Source organism: Macrobrachium rosenbergii, chromosome 3 (genome assembly GCF_040412425.1).
Source record: "Macrobrachium rosenbergii isolate ZJJX-2024 chromosome 3, ASM4041242v1, whole genome shotgun sequence".
In the NCBI taxonomy this organism is placed as follows: Eukaryota; Metazoa; Arthropoda; class Malacostraca; order Decapoda; family Palaemonidae; genus Macrobrachium; species Macrobrachium rosenbergii.
Genome location: NC_089743.1, coordinates 69,710,608 through 69,725,461, shown reverse-complemented (window position 1 = coordinate 69,725,461; position 14,854 = coordinate 69,710,608). Strand labels below are relative to the sequence as shown.

The window sequence follows — 14,854 nt, the reverse complement described above, 5'->3', positions numbered from 1 at the left end:
TTTCTTTAGTCACCTTGTCGTAATTTTCGCACCATTTTATATTAGGCGTTACATAAAGTGTTATATATAAAAATGTGTGCAATATTATGCAGAATATAACTCATGGTTGTAGCTTTTATTAGTTTTGAAATATTTTCATATAAATCACGATAAATAGAAAAAATTCGACCTTCGGTCAACTTTAGCTCGACCGAAATGGTCGAAAACTGCAATTGTAAGCTAAAACACTTACAGCCTAGTAATATCCAATCAATTACCTTCATTTTGCAACAAACGGGAAGTCTCTAGCACAATATTTCGTTTTACGGTGAATTTTCGAAAAAAACTTTTTTTACATCCGCATGTTACGAATTCATGCATCATTTTGTGATATTATTTTCTCTGTGTTGCTTTGATCATTTTACAATTTGTTACATACCAAAATCATCGCAATTTAGTGTACAATACAAAGAAAACAAAAATAACTTGTTAGCTCTAACCGTTTTGCTCACAGCGTGATTTGTATACAATTATATATGAATTTTTTTTGCACTGTCATATATTTCAATATTTATATATGATAATGATATTTTTTTCATTTCTGATGGTTGCATACTAAACTTCAGGCAATGTCATAAGAAGGAGCCAAAAATGAACTCTTAATCTTAAAAACTAAGCGTGCTATGATTTTTTGAAAAAAATTTTTTCCGCTTCGGCGCTAACTCCCAAATGCCGCCGGCATACGGCAGACACTTTCGTAAATGGAGGCTTGGCGTTTAAGGGTTAATTTTATCATGAAAACACCATTTTCATATAAGTAACTTACCAAGTAATTACATGGCTGAATCCCACACCGACAGGAGGTGGGACACATGGACATAGTCTATTCCAAAAACAGACACTTATGAAGATGAATTTGAAACATAAAATCTGTTACCATTAATAAAATTCTTGTTTCCTTACCTGGTAAGAGAGATTCTGCAGGTGATTACTGCATATGGTCATTGCACATCTTGACCTGTAGTGAGTTAGCGGAATTGCCATGGGAAGTCTCTACTTTTAAGCTGGGGCTTTGGAGTAAAGGAGTCTTCCAAATACCAGCAAAGCATATGAGAAAGAACTACCCTTGCTCTAGGTGCAGTACCAAAAGATAAAAAGACAAGACAATGCTGTCACCTATACCAAAACAGAAATATCTGAAAGCCATCATACCACAACTAAGGACTGGTGGGCCCTCCAGGTAACAGTAACCCCCAGGCTCCCCAAAAAAGAACTCAACACCCTCATTTCAAGGCGAAGAAGTTGCAGATAGGAAGGAATGCTTCTTATGCTTCTTCCTCCAAAACCATGCCAGCCAACGATAACGGACCTAATGTACTGCAATTTTCAAAGACCATTGCTATTTCCTTCAAATAATGGGTAACAAAAATGGAGTTACACTTCCAGTAAGTCAACTGGAGGATAGCTAAAAGCGACATATTATGCCTGAAAGCATACGAAGTGGTGACAGCCCTGTTCTCATGTGCTCTCACCTTAAAGGTAGGCAGGACGTCCTCTTGGATTTGTGAGTGCGCCTCCGTAATAAAGCTCCTGAGAAAAAATGACAACGTATCATCAGACAGAGGTTGCAAGGGATTTTTCACGGAGCACCAGGGGTTGTTGGCAGGGCCTCTGATCCTCTTGGTTCTGTCTATGTAATACCTAAGCGCCCTAACCGGGCAGAGGACCCTTCCCTCCTCTTCTGGTCTGAGAATGTCCATTAGGTTTTTAATGGAGAAAGAGCACGGCCAGGGGTTAGTTGGTGTCTCATTCTTGGCCAGGAAGCCTAGCATAAAGGCACAAAATGCATCTTCTTAAGTGAAATCAATATGCTTGCCAATAGCCTGAAATTCATTTACTTGTTTTGCATGGCCAAGGCTACAAGGAAGAGAGTTTGTTTCGTTAGGTTCTTAAGGGGCGTGGAACGGAGAGGCTCAAAAGCAGGTCCCGTTAACCACTTAGAACTACATCTAAGTTCCACGATACGGAGTTAGCTCTTACCTGCTTGGAAGTCTCGAAAGACTTGATAAGGTCGCTAAGGTCTTGGTTTGAGGCCAAGTCTATTCCACACTTGCTTAAAAACAGACCCCAACATCGCTATGCAGTCTTTGATGGTGGATGAAGAGAGCCCCTTCGTGGTCCTCAGGAAAAGAAGGAAGTCCGCTATCTGGGCTATAGTGGTTTTAGCAGACAAGATGTTATGGCTGCTGCACCACCTATGAAAGATAGCCCACTTTGACTGGCAGACTCAACTGGAAGACTGACATCTACATCCCGAACAGCTTCCACAGCTTGCCTTGACAATCCCTTCACTCTGACAAGTCTCCAGAGAGTCTGAAACTTGTCATAGCTAAAGCAGATAGTCCTTGATGGAACTTCCAAAGGTGGGGCTGTTTGAGTAAACATGGATTTTGCAGGAGCAGCCTGGGAAAATCGACAAGAAATTTTAGAAGGTCCAGGAACCATTCCTTGAGAGGCCAAAATGGAGCTATCAGGGTCATTGTCACGCTGTGATGGGATAGGAACTTGTTGAGGACATCTCTCCCCATGTTGAATGGAGGGAAGGCATAGAGGTCCAAGTTCAACCAGTTTATCAACATGGCGTCTGTCGCCCATGCCTAAGGATCTGGAACTGGCGAACAAAAGAGGAAGATGGTGGTTCTTTGATTTGGTGAACAAGTCCACAGTCAGCCTGCCCCACAACTGTCGCAGACTGCAGAGTTCAGGGTCCACTCTGTCAGAAGGACCTGTCTCTGACTTAGATTGTCTGCTAACACGTTCATCTTCCCTTGGATGAACCTGGTAGATAATCTTGACCTGATTCTGATCTGCCCACATGAGCAGCTCCTTCACTGCCTAGCAAAGGGAGAAGGAGTGGGTTCCGCCTTGCTTTATGTAGGAGAGAGCCATAGTGTTGTCGGAATAAACCACCATGGTCTTGTCTGTGACTGCTTTTACACAGTACATTAAGCCCAAATGAATGGTATCAGCTCTTTGACATTTATGTGCAGACTCCTCTGTTCCGGAGACCATGTACCGAAAGCTTCTAAGTTGCCAAGAAGGGCTCCCCACCCTCGGTCCGAGGCATCTGCATAGAAGAAGTGGTCAGGGTTCGCAAGGTGTAAGGACTCTCCCTCCAAAAGTCTGCCTTCGGATGTCCACCACCACAGGCAAAGTTATGGGGAATGTCACTGAGTCTGGTTGCTTCCTTCTGTTCCAGTTTGCCCTCAGGTAGAACTGAAGAGGTCTCATGTGTAGTCTCCCTAACTTCACAAATGGGTTGATGGATGAGAAAGTGCTTCTTCGTTGGAGGGGTGGGTAGAGCTTTTGGCTAGCACGCTGTTGGCCCAGTGTTCAACTCTCCCAGCAGCCAATGAAGAATTAGAGGAATTTATTTCTGATGACAGAAATTCATTTCTCGTCATAATGTGGTTCGGATCCCACAATAAGCTGTAGGTCCCGTTGCTAGGTAACCAGTTGGTTCTTAGCCACGTAAAATAAATCTAATCCTTTGGGCCAGCCCTAGGAGAGCTGTTAACCAGCTCAGTGGTCTGGTTAAACTAAGATATACTTAACTTTTTGGATGAGAAAGTTCCCAATAGGCTCATCCGCCTATTTGCCGAACACAACGGGAGCGAAAGAAGATAGTGTACTGACTGAAGGCAGGACTCTATCCTCTTGAGAGATGGAAAAACCCAAAAACTCGGAGTTAATCCTCATCCCTAAATAGAAAATCTCTTGAGTCAGGGTCACCTGATTTTTGCAGGTTTATCAGTAACCCTAGTTCCTGGGCAAGAAGGGTTTTCTGAAGATCCTTGTACTGTTCCTGTGACGATGAACGGAGAAGCCAACTGTCCAGGTACAGGTATACATTGATGCCTAGAAGGTACAGCCACTTTGCGAGGGATGCTAGAACTCACGTAAATACCTGAGGAGCTGTGGAGAGGCCGAAACATAGCGCTCAAAATGGGAAGACTGTGCCCTTGAAGACGAATCTTAGGTATTTCCTGGACTCCGGATGTACTGGGATATAGAAATACACTTCCTGCATATCTAGGGTGATCAACCAGTCACCTGGTTGGATGGATGATAGCAGTGACTAGTTTGTCTCCATTTTGAACTTTGTTTTCCATAAGTTCAAAGCACTAACACTGAAGACAGGCCTCCACCCCCCAATAGACCTTGGGACTACAAACAGGCAGTGTGGTCTTCTACTACTTCTACGGCCCTTTTCTTTAGGAGAGATAACTCTTCCTCCGCCAGAGCTGCAAACCTCTTGGAGCCCTCAGAGTATGCTGTCAATGCAATCAGCGAAGACATGAGAGGAGGGTACTCTTTGAATGGGATAGAGTAGCCCTCCTGGAGAACCTTGATTGTCCAAGTCTCCCCGCCTCTGGTGCTCCACTTTTTCCAAAAGAGGAGTCTGGCTCCTACAGGTGCACGAAGAATAGATGAGTCATTTTTTGGAAGAAGGCCTGGATGAGGTCCTCCTGATGGACCTAACGGTGAATCGTACCATAGAGTGGGATTTGGAAGAGAAACCCTGTCTGCCTCCTTGAAAGGGCTGCTGTTGAAGAGGAGAGACAGATTTCACAGCAACAGCAAAAGGCTCTTTAGGGTGCTTGGACAACTGAGCCAAAAGATCCTGTGTTGATTTTTTCTGAAAATTGGTGGCAATCTTCTTCACAGCCAATTGCAGAAACAGGTATTGCTTGTCCAAGGGAGAAAACATTAACTCCAACTTCTGAGCCGAAGTCACTCCCTTCGTGGTGAAGGAGCACCACAACTCCCTTTTCTTCAATACTCCAATGGAAAAGAGGGCTGCAAGCTCTGAGGAGCCATCTCGAATGGCTTTATCAGCAAATGACAAAACACCAAGCCAATCTGCTGACAGGTCTGTCACCAAAACATTGTAGTCTTACATCTTCCTGGCGAGGACTCCAATCGTCCAGTCAAAGAAACTAAATATCCATGAGGGCTTTGAACATATGCTTGACTAGATGATCCAGCTTCGAGGGGGCAAAGGAAACCTTAGCTGACGAGAAGACGGACCGACAAGCTGAGTAGATCAGTCCCGAGGAGTCACCTTGGGATGAGGCAGCACCTCCCAAGGATGGAGCTTCTCCCATAGTATGGGACAGATATCTTCTGGCTGTTAGCCTTGCTGGAGGAGAAGCAAAAACAGCTTTCCCCCGTTCTCTTTTCAAAGCGAGCCAATCCTCTACTTTCTTTAAAGAGTTCCTCACCGATGAAGGAAGAACCATCTTGAGGAGACGAGTGCTGGAATCTACTTGATTCCTCATAAGAAAGGTAGAGGCAGGTGAAACTGGAGTGGCTGGCTGGAAATGCAAAGTAAAGTTGCTTAGAAATACAACAAAAGAGAAGCATACACTGAGGGAGTCTGTTCTTGAACTAACTCCTCCTCTGCAGAAGAGCCAGGAAACAATGGTACATCTCACGAAGGCCTCAGTATAGAAGGCGTCTTATGCAGCAGGCTCAGAACATCTGCTAACTGTTGCCTGATATGAGCAAAAGATGGAGCCTCTAAGATGGGTGCAGGTAAAGAAGATGGGCACTTGGTTGGCGCTGGGCCCTTAACAGTTGGCGCCAAGCTGCTAGCAATTGGCACCAAGCTGGCAGAGGCAAGTACTGTACTGGAACGGGAGAAATCTCACTGGAGTGACGTCTCTTAAGAGGATGAGATTCACCCAGAAAGCGCCAAAAACGCCTCTTGTTGAGGCTGGAGAAATCGGAGTTTGAAGCCAACTGATGAACACTGACAGAGATGCCTTTCCAACAGCTGTCTGAAACACAAGCTACAGAATCGGATGAGGGGCGACTGTCCATGGGCAAACCCCACCAACCTCCTTTGGAGCTTTTGGAGCTCTGGTATGTCTCCTCCCAGGTTCAGGAAAATGTGGCAGGGACCTTCATCTTGGGGAATTGGCAGGATGAACTGCCACCTCCTCCACTGGCATTGGCACTTGCACAACACCAGGCACTTGATCCATTGGGACCTTAAGGGACTCACCTAACTTGGACACTGTGCTGACCACAAGGCCAATTTTGTGGTCAAACTTACTCTTGAGGCTGGCAATGGCATCGGGTTCAGAGGCATGGAAGCTGGGTAAAGGAATTGACGGCAAAATATAGGAGGACTAAGGATGGGGGATAAGGCTAAGGCCAGGGAAAAAGGAATGTTATAGTCATCAACAGAAAGAATAATAAGGGGTTCTAAACTATGAACAGTAAGGGGTTCCAAACTATGAGCCCTACTCTCAGCTCTAGAGACTGCCTTCCTCTTTCTATCTCTGTCCAATTTCTCTAAATGAGATTTCAAAATCTTCCACTGCTTTTCACCCCATCCTTTACATTCCTCACAAGTAAGATCCTTTGAACTCTCTTGTTCTCTACATTTAGCAGAGATTGTATGACTATTGTGGGTCACCTTAGTCATGCAGGTCTTGCAACCCTCCCTACAATATCTAATGCTGGAGGAACTTGAATCCAACATTATTAATAACACAAGAGTCTCCTAAATTAACTAAACTCAGATGAAAAGCTACCAGAACAAAGAGTGCATCACCAAATCCTGAGAAAAAGCAATGAAAAACTCCAAAACAAAGCTACCAAAAACATTCAATGTTTTGTCGAAAGCCGGCAGAAAAGAAGTAAGCTCCTCTGTTTTGTTGTTCCAATTGTTCCCCATTAGTGGGCGGGGTAGTCACCTACACAAAAACAGTAGTATCACTACTGCGAACTTAAAATTTTAGCTCTGCGTGAGTGGAAAAGTATAGCTATGCAATTACTTGGTAAGTTTCTTATATGGAACCCTTATGTAAACAAAGTCTTGCTAGCTCATTCCAAATATATATTGCTGTGTTATCAAGAGTCAAACAAAGCTTATAAATAATAACTGTCATTCATTAGGTTTAGTTCCTTGTGAAAATTCTAGCCTGCTCCAAAAGCATTTGTATTCTGATAATGTTTACATTCTTAAAATCATCTGCTGATTGTGTTTTACATACATCACAGCCTAATATTAGTTGCTAAATGAAACACATTTCAGAGAGTCGTTTTTTATTTGTAAATTATCAAAGCTGGGTTTAAAAATGCAGCTTACTTTAGTTATACACGAAGTAAATGTTTTGTGGCCTGCATATATTAGTTTCTTCAACCACAGCTACAACCTTAAATTTAGTGAGATACTTTCATAACACTTTCCTGCATGAAGGGTGAATAAAGATTAATTTTTTTTATTTATGGAAGTCACACTTGAAAACTAATAAATGTTTAACTAGTTGACAACTGTAACGCAACCCTCAATTAACGTGTGTTGGTTACTGTAACTGACATAGACAGTTGTTTCTCGATTAGACTGTTTATGTAATACTTGCTGTTGCTTATCCCAGTGTCTTGCATGCAGTAGTAAGTGCTTGTTAATTATAAGAAATAGTAATGAATTCTTAGGCAAGTCAAAAGGATGGTAAGCCTGATTTAACGTAAGAAGATTAGCATTTAATCTAATGAACTCTTGCTTCTAGGCCTATTTCTTAGTTAAAAGCTAACTAAGATATACTATAATATGCATTATGTGGTATCTACTAAAACTGTGACAGGCAGAGAATGTCTACCCTAGTGTAATCTACTGACATTACATCTTGCACTATACACAATGTATATGATGAATTGTTTTTCAATGAAATTTTAATGATCACGATACATGAGCTCAGATGATATATTATATATGCAAATCACGGCTTTTTTGTATACTGTATATTTTTGAGTTTCACAGAATGTTTTCAATGGAAATAAACTGTGCTTGTGTTTACAGAGCAAGGTTCACTTTCAAAACCCTAAAAAAACCCGAAAACTGAAACATGTGGCGCCACCCTCATAGTCCCTCAAGAACTAATGGCAGCTGATTCAAAAACGTCCTGGATCTTGGGAGTTGCCAGACTTAAGAGGTCAGACTGTCCTAGCATATTATCTTTCTCTAAAATGAGGATACAACTAACGAAAAAATGGTAAACAATGAATTTTTTACATACAAACTCATTACTATTAAGCCTAACTCCACAAAGGCGCCCTTATTTCCACCTGTCTGAGTTGCATTAGGGCCCCTGAGCTCATCTAATAGAAAATTTGATAATTCTTTCCTTAATTTGGTAATTCGGAGAGGCAATGCATGCAATTAAAAGCATTTATGAAACAAAATTCACTTTTACCAAATCATTTTTGCTCCAACATAAACCCATTACTATAAGATAGCTTGCATCGGTAGAAAGGGCTTGATGCATTACAGTCCTTCAGAAAATATTAAAACACAGAGGTGCTGGACCCACAACCCAATTGGCTGAGGGCAAGTCCTGGGGCTAACATGGGATCAATACTTTGGCAGAGCCTTGGTAACATTATAGGGTGTACTTCTTGGTGAACTCGTATAGCTTGACAACTGAAGGAAAATGGTGCTAGCCAACATAAGCATGGCTGCAGTTACCCCAGATATCTACATTCCTGGATCAGAGGATGGCTTGATGAGGATGAAGTGGAAGATGGGTCTGACAACCCCACTTTTTTTAGATTAAGACAACTTGACTTGCATCTAATACAAACCAAACTGAATACAAATTCAAGGAATTGTGTATCAAGTCCCTTAAACATAGTATGTGAATAGCAGAAAGAAACACCTGGATTGCCATATTTAAAACTGCATTAATACCCAAGTTCATCTTAAATGCCACAGAGACTGATGTGACCCTGGCTGCATGACCCTTGATCCAAAGACCAAGGTGCCATCAAAATTCTGAAAGAGACCAACCATTCCTGCTACTGGATCCCTTGGAACCACTTACAAAAGCTGTAACAAGTGGGGCATCCTTTTACCATCCCTCAAAACCCCGTAATGAAGCTCATTTACATTATGCTGAGAGATAAGGGGGAGAAGCCAAGAGACCAACAGAGAAAGCTTAGGCTCCTTTACAGAGCCTGTGGCTGACAAATAGCTTCAATTTTGGGGGAATACATTACACATATGACTTAACTAATAAACCTTTAAACCTGTTGCCACAGATATGAACATCACATAAATCACTGCGCAGGATGTCTAAATTTGTGGTAGTTGCAACTGCTGACATGACACTCAGCTGCCTTGATAAGTTCAAAAAAGAAGAAACAATCATGACAAAATTCCCTTACCATGCAAGGTTCAAAAGATGTAGAACCAGTTTTGACAGGATTGCTAAGATGACAAGATGCACTCTGGTGCACAGCTGACACCAGCTACACCTGGAATAAGGCTGTCAGTGCCAATAACAGCACCAAGATAAGAACTGCTGGCAATGACTTTCAAAACTGAAGTCTGAACCCAAAACAAGTAAAACTTTGATACAGATTAATTCCCACCAGCAAGAAAAACCACACGAACACTGTCATTAAACATCACCAGCTCCTATGGCAACATCTCGAAACACCACTACTACTCCTCCATCCTAATTACCTTTCCTCAGACCTGTAGTTTCTTCTGCCTCCTCCCTGTCCGTCTCAACCTCTCCAGTTCCCCCTTCACTTGAAACTGCTGCCATTCCATTATTCATTTATCTAGAAGACTATAACTGAATTATTGAAATTCATGTCACTTCAAGATAACTGGACTGTATGCTTTATAAAATAATTGATTACGTAAGGGGAATAAAGGAAAACTCTTAGCATATTAAGAAAAAAATTATACAGAAAGAACTTGCTAGAGAAGACACTCCCTCCACCTAAAAAGTCCCACACATAACCACCTTAACACCATCCTCTGCAACCCACTTCCTGTCAATAATGTTCACTTAATCCTTTGATTCCAGCTACCCATACTAAATTTGTGGTCATGTCTAAGTATCCTCATGAGTCTGCTCATTTTGCAAGAAGGTATGCAAATTAAATTCACTATAAATCACTCAGATGGCTTGAATGGGCCATCAATAACTAACCTGCAACTTATTATGCCTTGCTTCCATGAGTGAGTAGAATGCCTGCTGACAATGGAATTTCTTGAGGAGCTGCTGCTTATCCCAGATCCCCCCAGTCCAATCCAACTTGCAACAATTCTGGCCACATTCAAGTTAGCAGGGTTAGAAGATGAAGATACTACATTAACTGTCAACTTAACAGGCCTTAGTTCAGTAAGTTGATGGGAGATCAATTGTCCCTGGTCCCATATATCCCCAGCCAATTCTCACTGCCTCCCCTGGTTCCATACATTTCCAACCAATTCTCACCATCTTTGACTTAGGGGTCACTGAATACTGATGATGATGTTGATAATGCAACATATCAGCAAGAAAATAGGGATACTAAAAATAATATCACTGCACATTATGAATGGAGAAAAAGCAGGGAAACTTATCAAAAGAAAGTCTTTTTACCTTATGTCAAATTTTCCATGCATTTTGAGAAAAATGCCAAAACTTCCTAGGTTAGCTGCATTGATATGCATTTTTAAATTAATTAGTCCACTTTAAACTGTTGACCACTTTAGGCAGATTGTTAGGATTCAAACCACTGTGTGTTTTTCCAACTTTTTCTTTCCATTAAGTCTCCTGACTTTAGACCTTCCTATTCCAGTTCCCTATAATCCAAGACGAATTATTCTGCCATTCCCCTGTCCCCAACTTAATCTTGAAATCATGAGTAGTTTCATAAGAATTCCCCTTTCCTAATATGAAAAATTTCCTTTTCTCACTCTCCCATTTCTCTACTGGGACTTTTCTCTAAATGCTTTTCCTTTTCTTTCTGGTCTCTCTGACAATATGACTCCCTCCCATAAACTTCTTTTTCTGACGGGTAGCATGAGGTTCAAAGGGGTTTCAGCCCTGCCTGTACTTTTTTCCCTAACCAATTTATGAAAAAATTCTCTTCTCTTCCATAGGATTTAACTCTCCCTGTGAACTCCTCTAGGAGCAAGTTTGTGACAGTGTAGCAATGACTTAATCTAAAATAACATACTAAAATACTATTGTCTAAACAGGTGCCCAAAGGTACTACAGGTGTTCCCTAAAATTTCAGCTTCCAAAACTCTTTGCACTTCTTTGCATTAAAGGACCATTCTGATTCACTTGGCTTAAAAAAATCCATAAAAATGTTGTGTATGCCTGCCATCAACCTTCAGATTAGCATAATGCTCTACTCATTTGCTCAAAGGTGTACATTTTTGGCGATGTCATGCCAACCTCATTGCAGAGATATGTCCAATATTATCAAGGGAATTTTGTTGGCCATATGAGCACTGGAAGCTTGAAGGCCCAGGAACACTACCTTCCCAAAAGCTGATTTGATGCAGTCAAATCTAGCACATGCATATCAAAACCATCTTTTGAGGCACCTGAAGACTGACTCATTTACACTAACCTCATATAATTTGTAAAATGTAAATTAGATTTGTTATAGATTTTTAGGTCAATAGTTTTGATGCGCCTCAATAGCACTTCCAGAGTAAAATTAAGCCATTTCTTAAACAAACAAAGCATAAAAAAGAAACCTGATATCTAAGAAAAATAAGAGGAAAAGATAAAACCACTTTAAATTATGAAAACAGTGAAATAAACAAAATTTAAACAAGCCTTTATAAAAAGTAGACCAAGCTCAGTGCACCAAAAAAGATTATGCTTATAATCTAAGTGTCACGTTAAGTGATGGTTTTGCGGGAACTGCTGGTTCCCCGCTCGTTCCCTTTTGTGGATTGCTGCCTCCTTACCTTCAAGTTTTTTTTTTTTTATGTTCTCGTCGGTGAGCTGCCGTTTTTCTTTCGCCAGTCGGGTCTGGTAGGGCAGCGAGAGTAGCGGCAGTGGCAGCAGCAGCAGGCAGTTTTTGAGTCGACGTTGGTCGGGAGTTTTGAGCAGCAATTGGAGCACGCTACTTGTGACCACGAGCTGCTCATCTTGATGACAGCGTGAGGCTGTCCTGACGTCTCCATCGGGGTATTCTGGTTTGTGGGGTCTTGTCCCTGTTGTGCAGCTGAGGGCTGTCTTGGTGACCCGATGGAGGACGTATGTTTGGTTTTTTTTCTGCCTGCTGTTGTTTATTTTGCCTTTTTTTTTAAAGCTACTTTTTTTGTTTATTTAACTTGATTTTGTTTAGTGCTGCATTTAGGGTTTTTATCTTTTTACCAGACCTGTCTCACTTGTAAATCTTGTAAATAAATTAATTTTAAGCTCATTTTATTGTTTTTGTTGTTTTCCCTCCTTTGTTTGTTGCATCTGCCGTAGTCACCCTGAGTATATTAAAGAACCTGCATAATGGCCCACTCGGTCGTTACAATGGCGACTGTGACAGGGCGGCTCTGTTTTGGCTGGCGGGGTGTTACGACATTGGAATCATGAGTGTAAAAAAAAAAAAAAAAAAAAATTTTTTTTTTTTTAGGTGGGGAGGTGTCACGTTAAGTGATGGTTTTGCGGGAACTGCTGGTTCCCCGCTCGTTCCCTTTGGATTGCTGCCTCCTTACCTTCAAGTTTTTTTTTGATGTTCTCGTCGGTGAGCTGCCGTTTTCTTTCGCCAAGGGCAGCGAGAAAAGTGGCAGCAGCAGCAGGCAGTTTTTGGAGTCGACGTTGGTCGAAGCAAAAATTGGAGCACAGCTAGTGGAGCACGACGTAATGAGTAGTCAACGAATCTTTGATGACAGCGTGAGGCTGTCCTGACGTCTCCATCGGGTATTCTGGTTTGTGGGGTCTTGTCCCTGTTGTGCAGCTGAGGGCTGTCTTGGTGACCCGATGGAGGACGTATGTTTGGTTTTTTTCTGCCTGCTGTTGTTTATTTTGCCTTTTTTTTTAAAGCTACTTTTTTTGTTTATTTAACTTGATTTTGTTTAGTGCTGCCTTTTGGTTTTTCTTGTATTTAGGTTTTTATCTTTTACCAGACCTGTCTCACTTGTAAATCTTGTAAATAAACTAATTTTAAGCTCATTTTATTGTTTTTGTTGTTTTCCCCTCCTTTATTTGTTGCATCTGCCGTCAGTCATGACAGCCCCGTCCTGAGTATATTAAAGAACCTGCATAACGGCCCACTCGGGTCGTTACACTAAGTGATACTTATAATCTAAGTGTATATATGACAAGATTATTATTTCCCTCTACACCATAATGGGAATCCTCACCAATGACACAGCTGACAGCAAGTGGCTAAACATAAATTATTGGTGAATGAACAACAATAACTTCACATATTCAGTATACAGGTACAAAAAAGTTATACTAAATGACCAAAAGCATAAATCAGCCGACAAAACAGGTGAACGGTTCCACGTTGTTCAAAGGAAAAACCACATTTGGAGGTGCCAGAAGATAGATACAACAACAGACTACAGCAAGTAAGGCTGGCAAAGATCAACACATAGAAAAGGGAAACTCTGAAGAAAATACACTTACAAAAGTTGAGGAAAGGAATTATTTATGCAAAGAATTAAAGGGGTTATGAAATTTAACTAATTTAATGCATTATCAGAAAGGCTGCAGGTGTTTATGATACACCAAATACAAAGACAATGAAAAGTTTTCACAGATAAAGGCACTTGGGGACCTGGATGCCTTTTTAGTCAGGTGAAATACCAGACTCTCCTTCATGTGTGGAGTTAGGCTGTCATACAATAACAGGTTTGTGTTGGAACAAAACTTATTTTTGACTCTTGGGATACACAGGGAGCCAAAATAGGGTTAAACTCCAAAATCTCTTGTATTTTACGAACACATTTTTTATACAAACGTAGTGTAGATTAGTATGTCAAATTATTATAATCTTATTTTGATATTACCCAGTGCTGTATAATTATACAGTATTTAGTCTTTAAATTATGTTATATACAAAAAAACTTTCAGAACAGGGCAGTTTTTACTCATGTTCTACTCTTATGCAATACTGTATCTGGGAACTTAGGCACCTAACAGGGCTTTGGACACATTAACCAGATAACAAAGTCATTATTGTACCCCAATTAAGCTGCAAACTACTTTACTTACATTATAGTCTCATTTTGTGGAATACAAAAAAAATTACTCAAGCTAAAGCAACAAGATTATGGCAATTTTTTTTTTACTATACAAAATTTTAAAATTTTTCATACTCCATAAGTACAAACCTCTTATTCTAGTTATGCTATACTGCCTGGAATGGTGTAGTCTCAGTCAAGAGTAGAGTTATGAAATGGAGAATAAAGTCCAGTCTTTATCTCTGGTTATTAGATTTCATCCCCTACTCACAAGGATGTAATTGTCACTAGCATATGCAGCTGCACTAAGGAAACTGGAGGTGCTGGGTAGAGAGCATTTCAAGTGAAGGAACATGAAAATTACTGAAAATGTTCTTTCTTCCTACAGCGTACATTAAAAAGTTCTCATTTTACTCAGGCTGCTATCGTGATAGGCGGCAACACGCAATCAACAGTATTCGTATCTAACTGGGCCTGATAAAAGCTCAGGACAAGCATCAGTAATTTTATAGATTTCCAGTAATCTTCAAGGTCACTGGCACATGTATCCTGTTCTTGAAGACCAACCTCAATCTAAGTACACAAGTGTCCAGGGAATGTAAAAAGCTTTCCACTTTGTATATATTGACTATGCATTCATGAAAGCAGAACACAAGGCATCCACTTTAATCTAAGGCATAGTTCCAAGTAGTAATACCCCGATTCATGATAAAAATTCAGGAGTACTGTACATGACATCACCAATCAATGGATATTGTGCCCAAGTTGTTCTCTTGATGCTGGGGTCTCAATATGCTCATTTAATCATCCCCTTAGCAGTGACCTGTATTGTCTTTCTGATACTGTATTATGTTTCTAGTTTACTATCAACAG

At 40.9% G+C, this 14,854-nt stretch overlaps 1 protein-coding gene across 14 annotated transcripts in view; it reads right to left on the bottom strand.

The window, feature by feature from the left end:
* The window catches only part of LOC136825267 (uncharacterized oxidoreductase ZK1290.5-like), a 100,080-nt gene that overhangs the window by 36,224 nt on the left and 49,002 nt on the right, over nucleotides 1-14,854 (bottom strand). For 8 of the 14 annotated variants that reach the window (XR_010849278.1, XR_010849290.1, XM_067081394.1 and 5 more), the window contains exon 6: nucleotides 9,996-10,112. The exons of the other annotated variants lie outside the window; for them this stretch is intronic. Coding sequence is in view for 6 of the 8 variants with exons in the window: in XM_067081394.1 (XP_066937495.1) it covers nucleotides 9,996-10,112 (117 nt within the window). In the remaining 2 variants the exon portion in view is untranslated. The remainder of the gene's footprint in view (nucleotides 1-9,995; nucleotides 10,113-14,854) is intronic. 14 annotated transcript variants of the gene reach the window in all.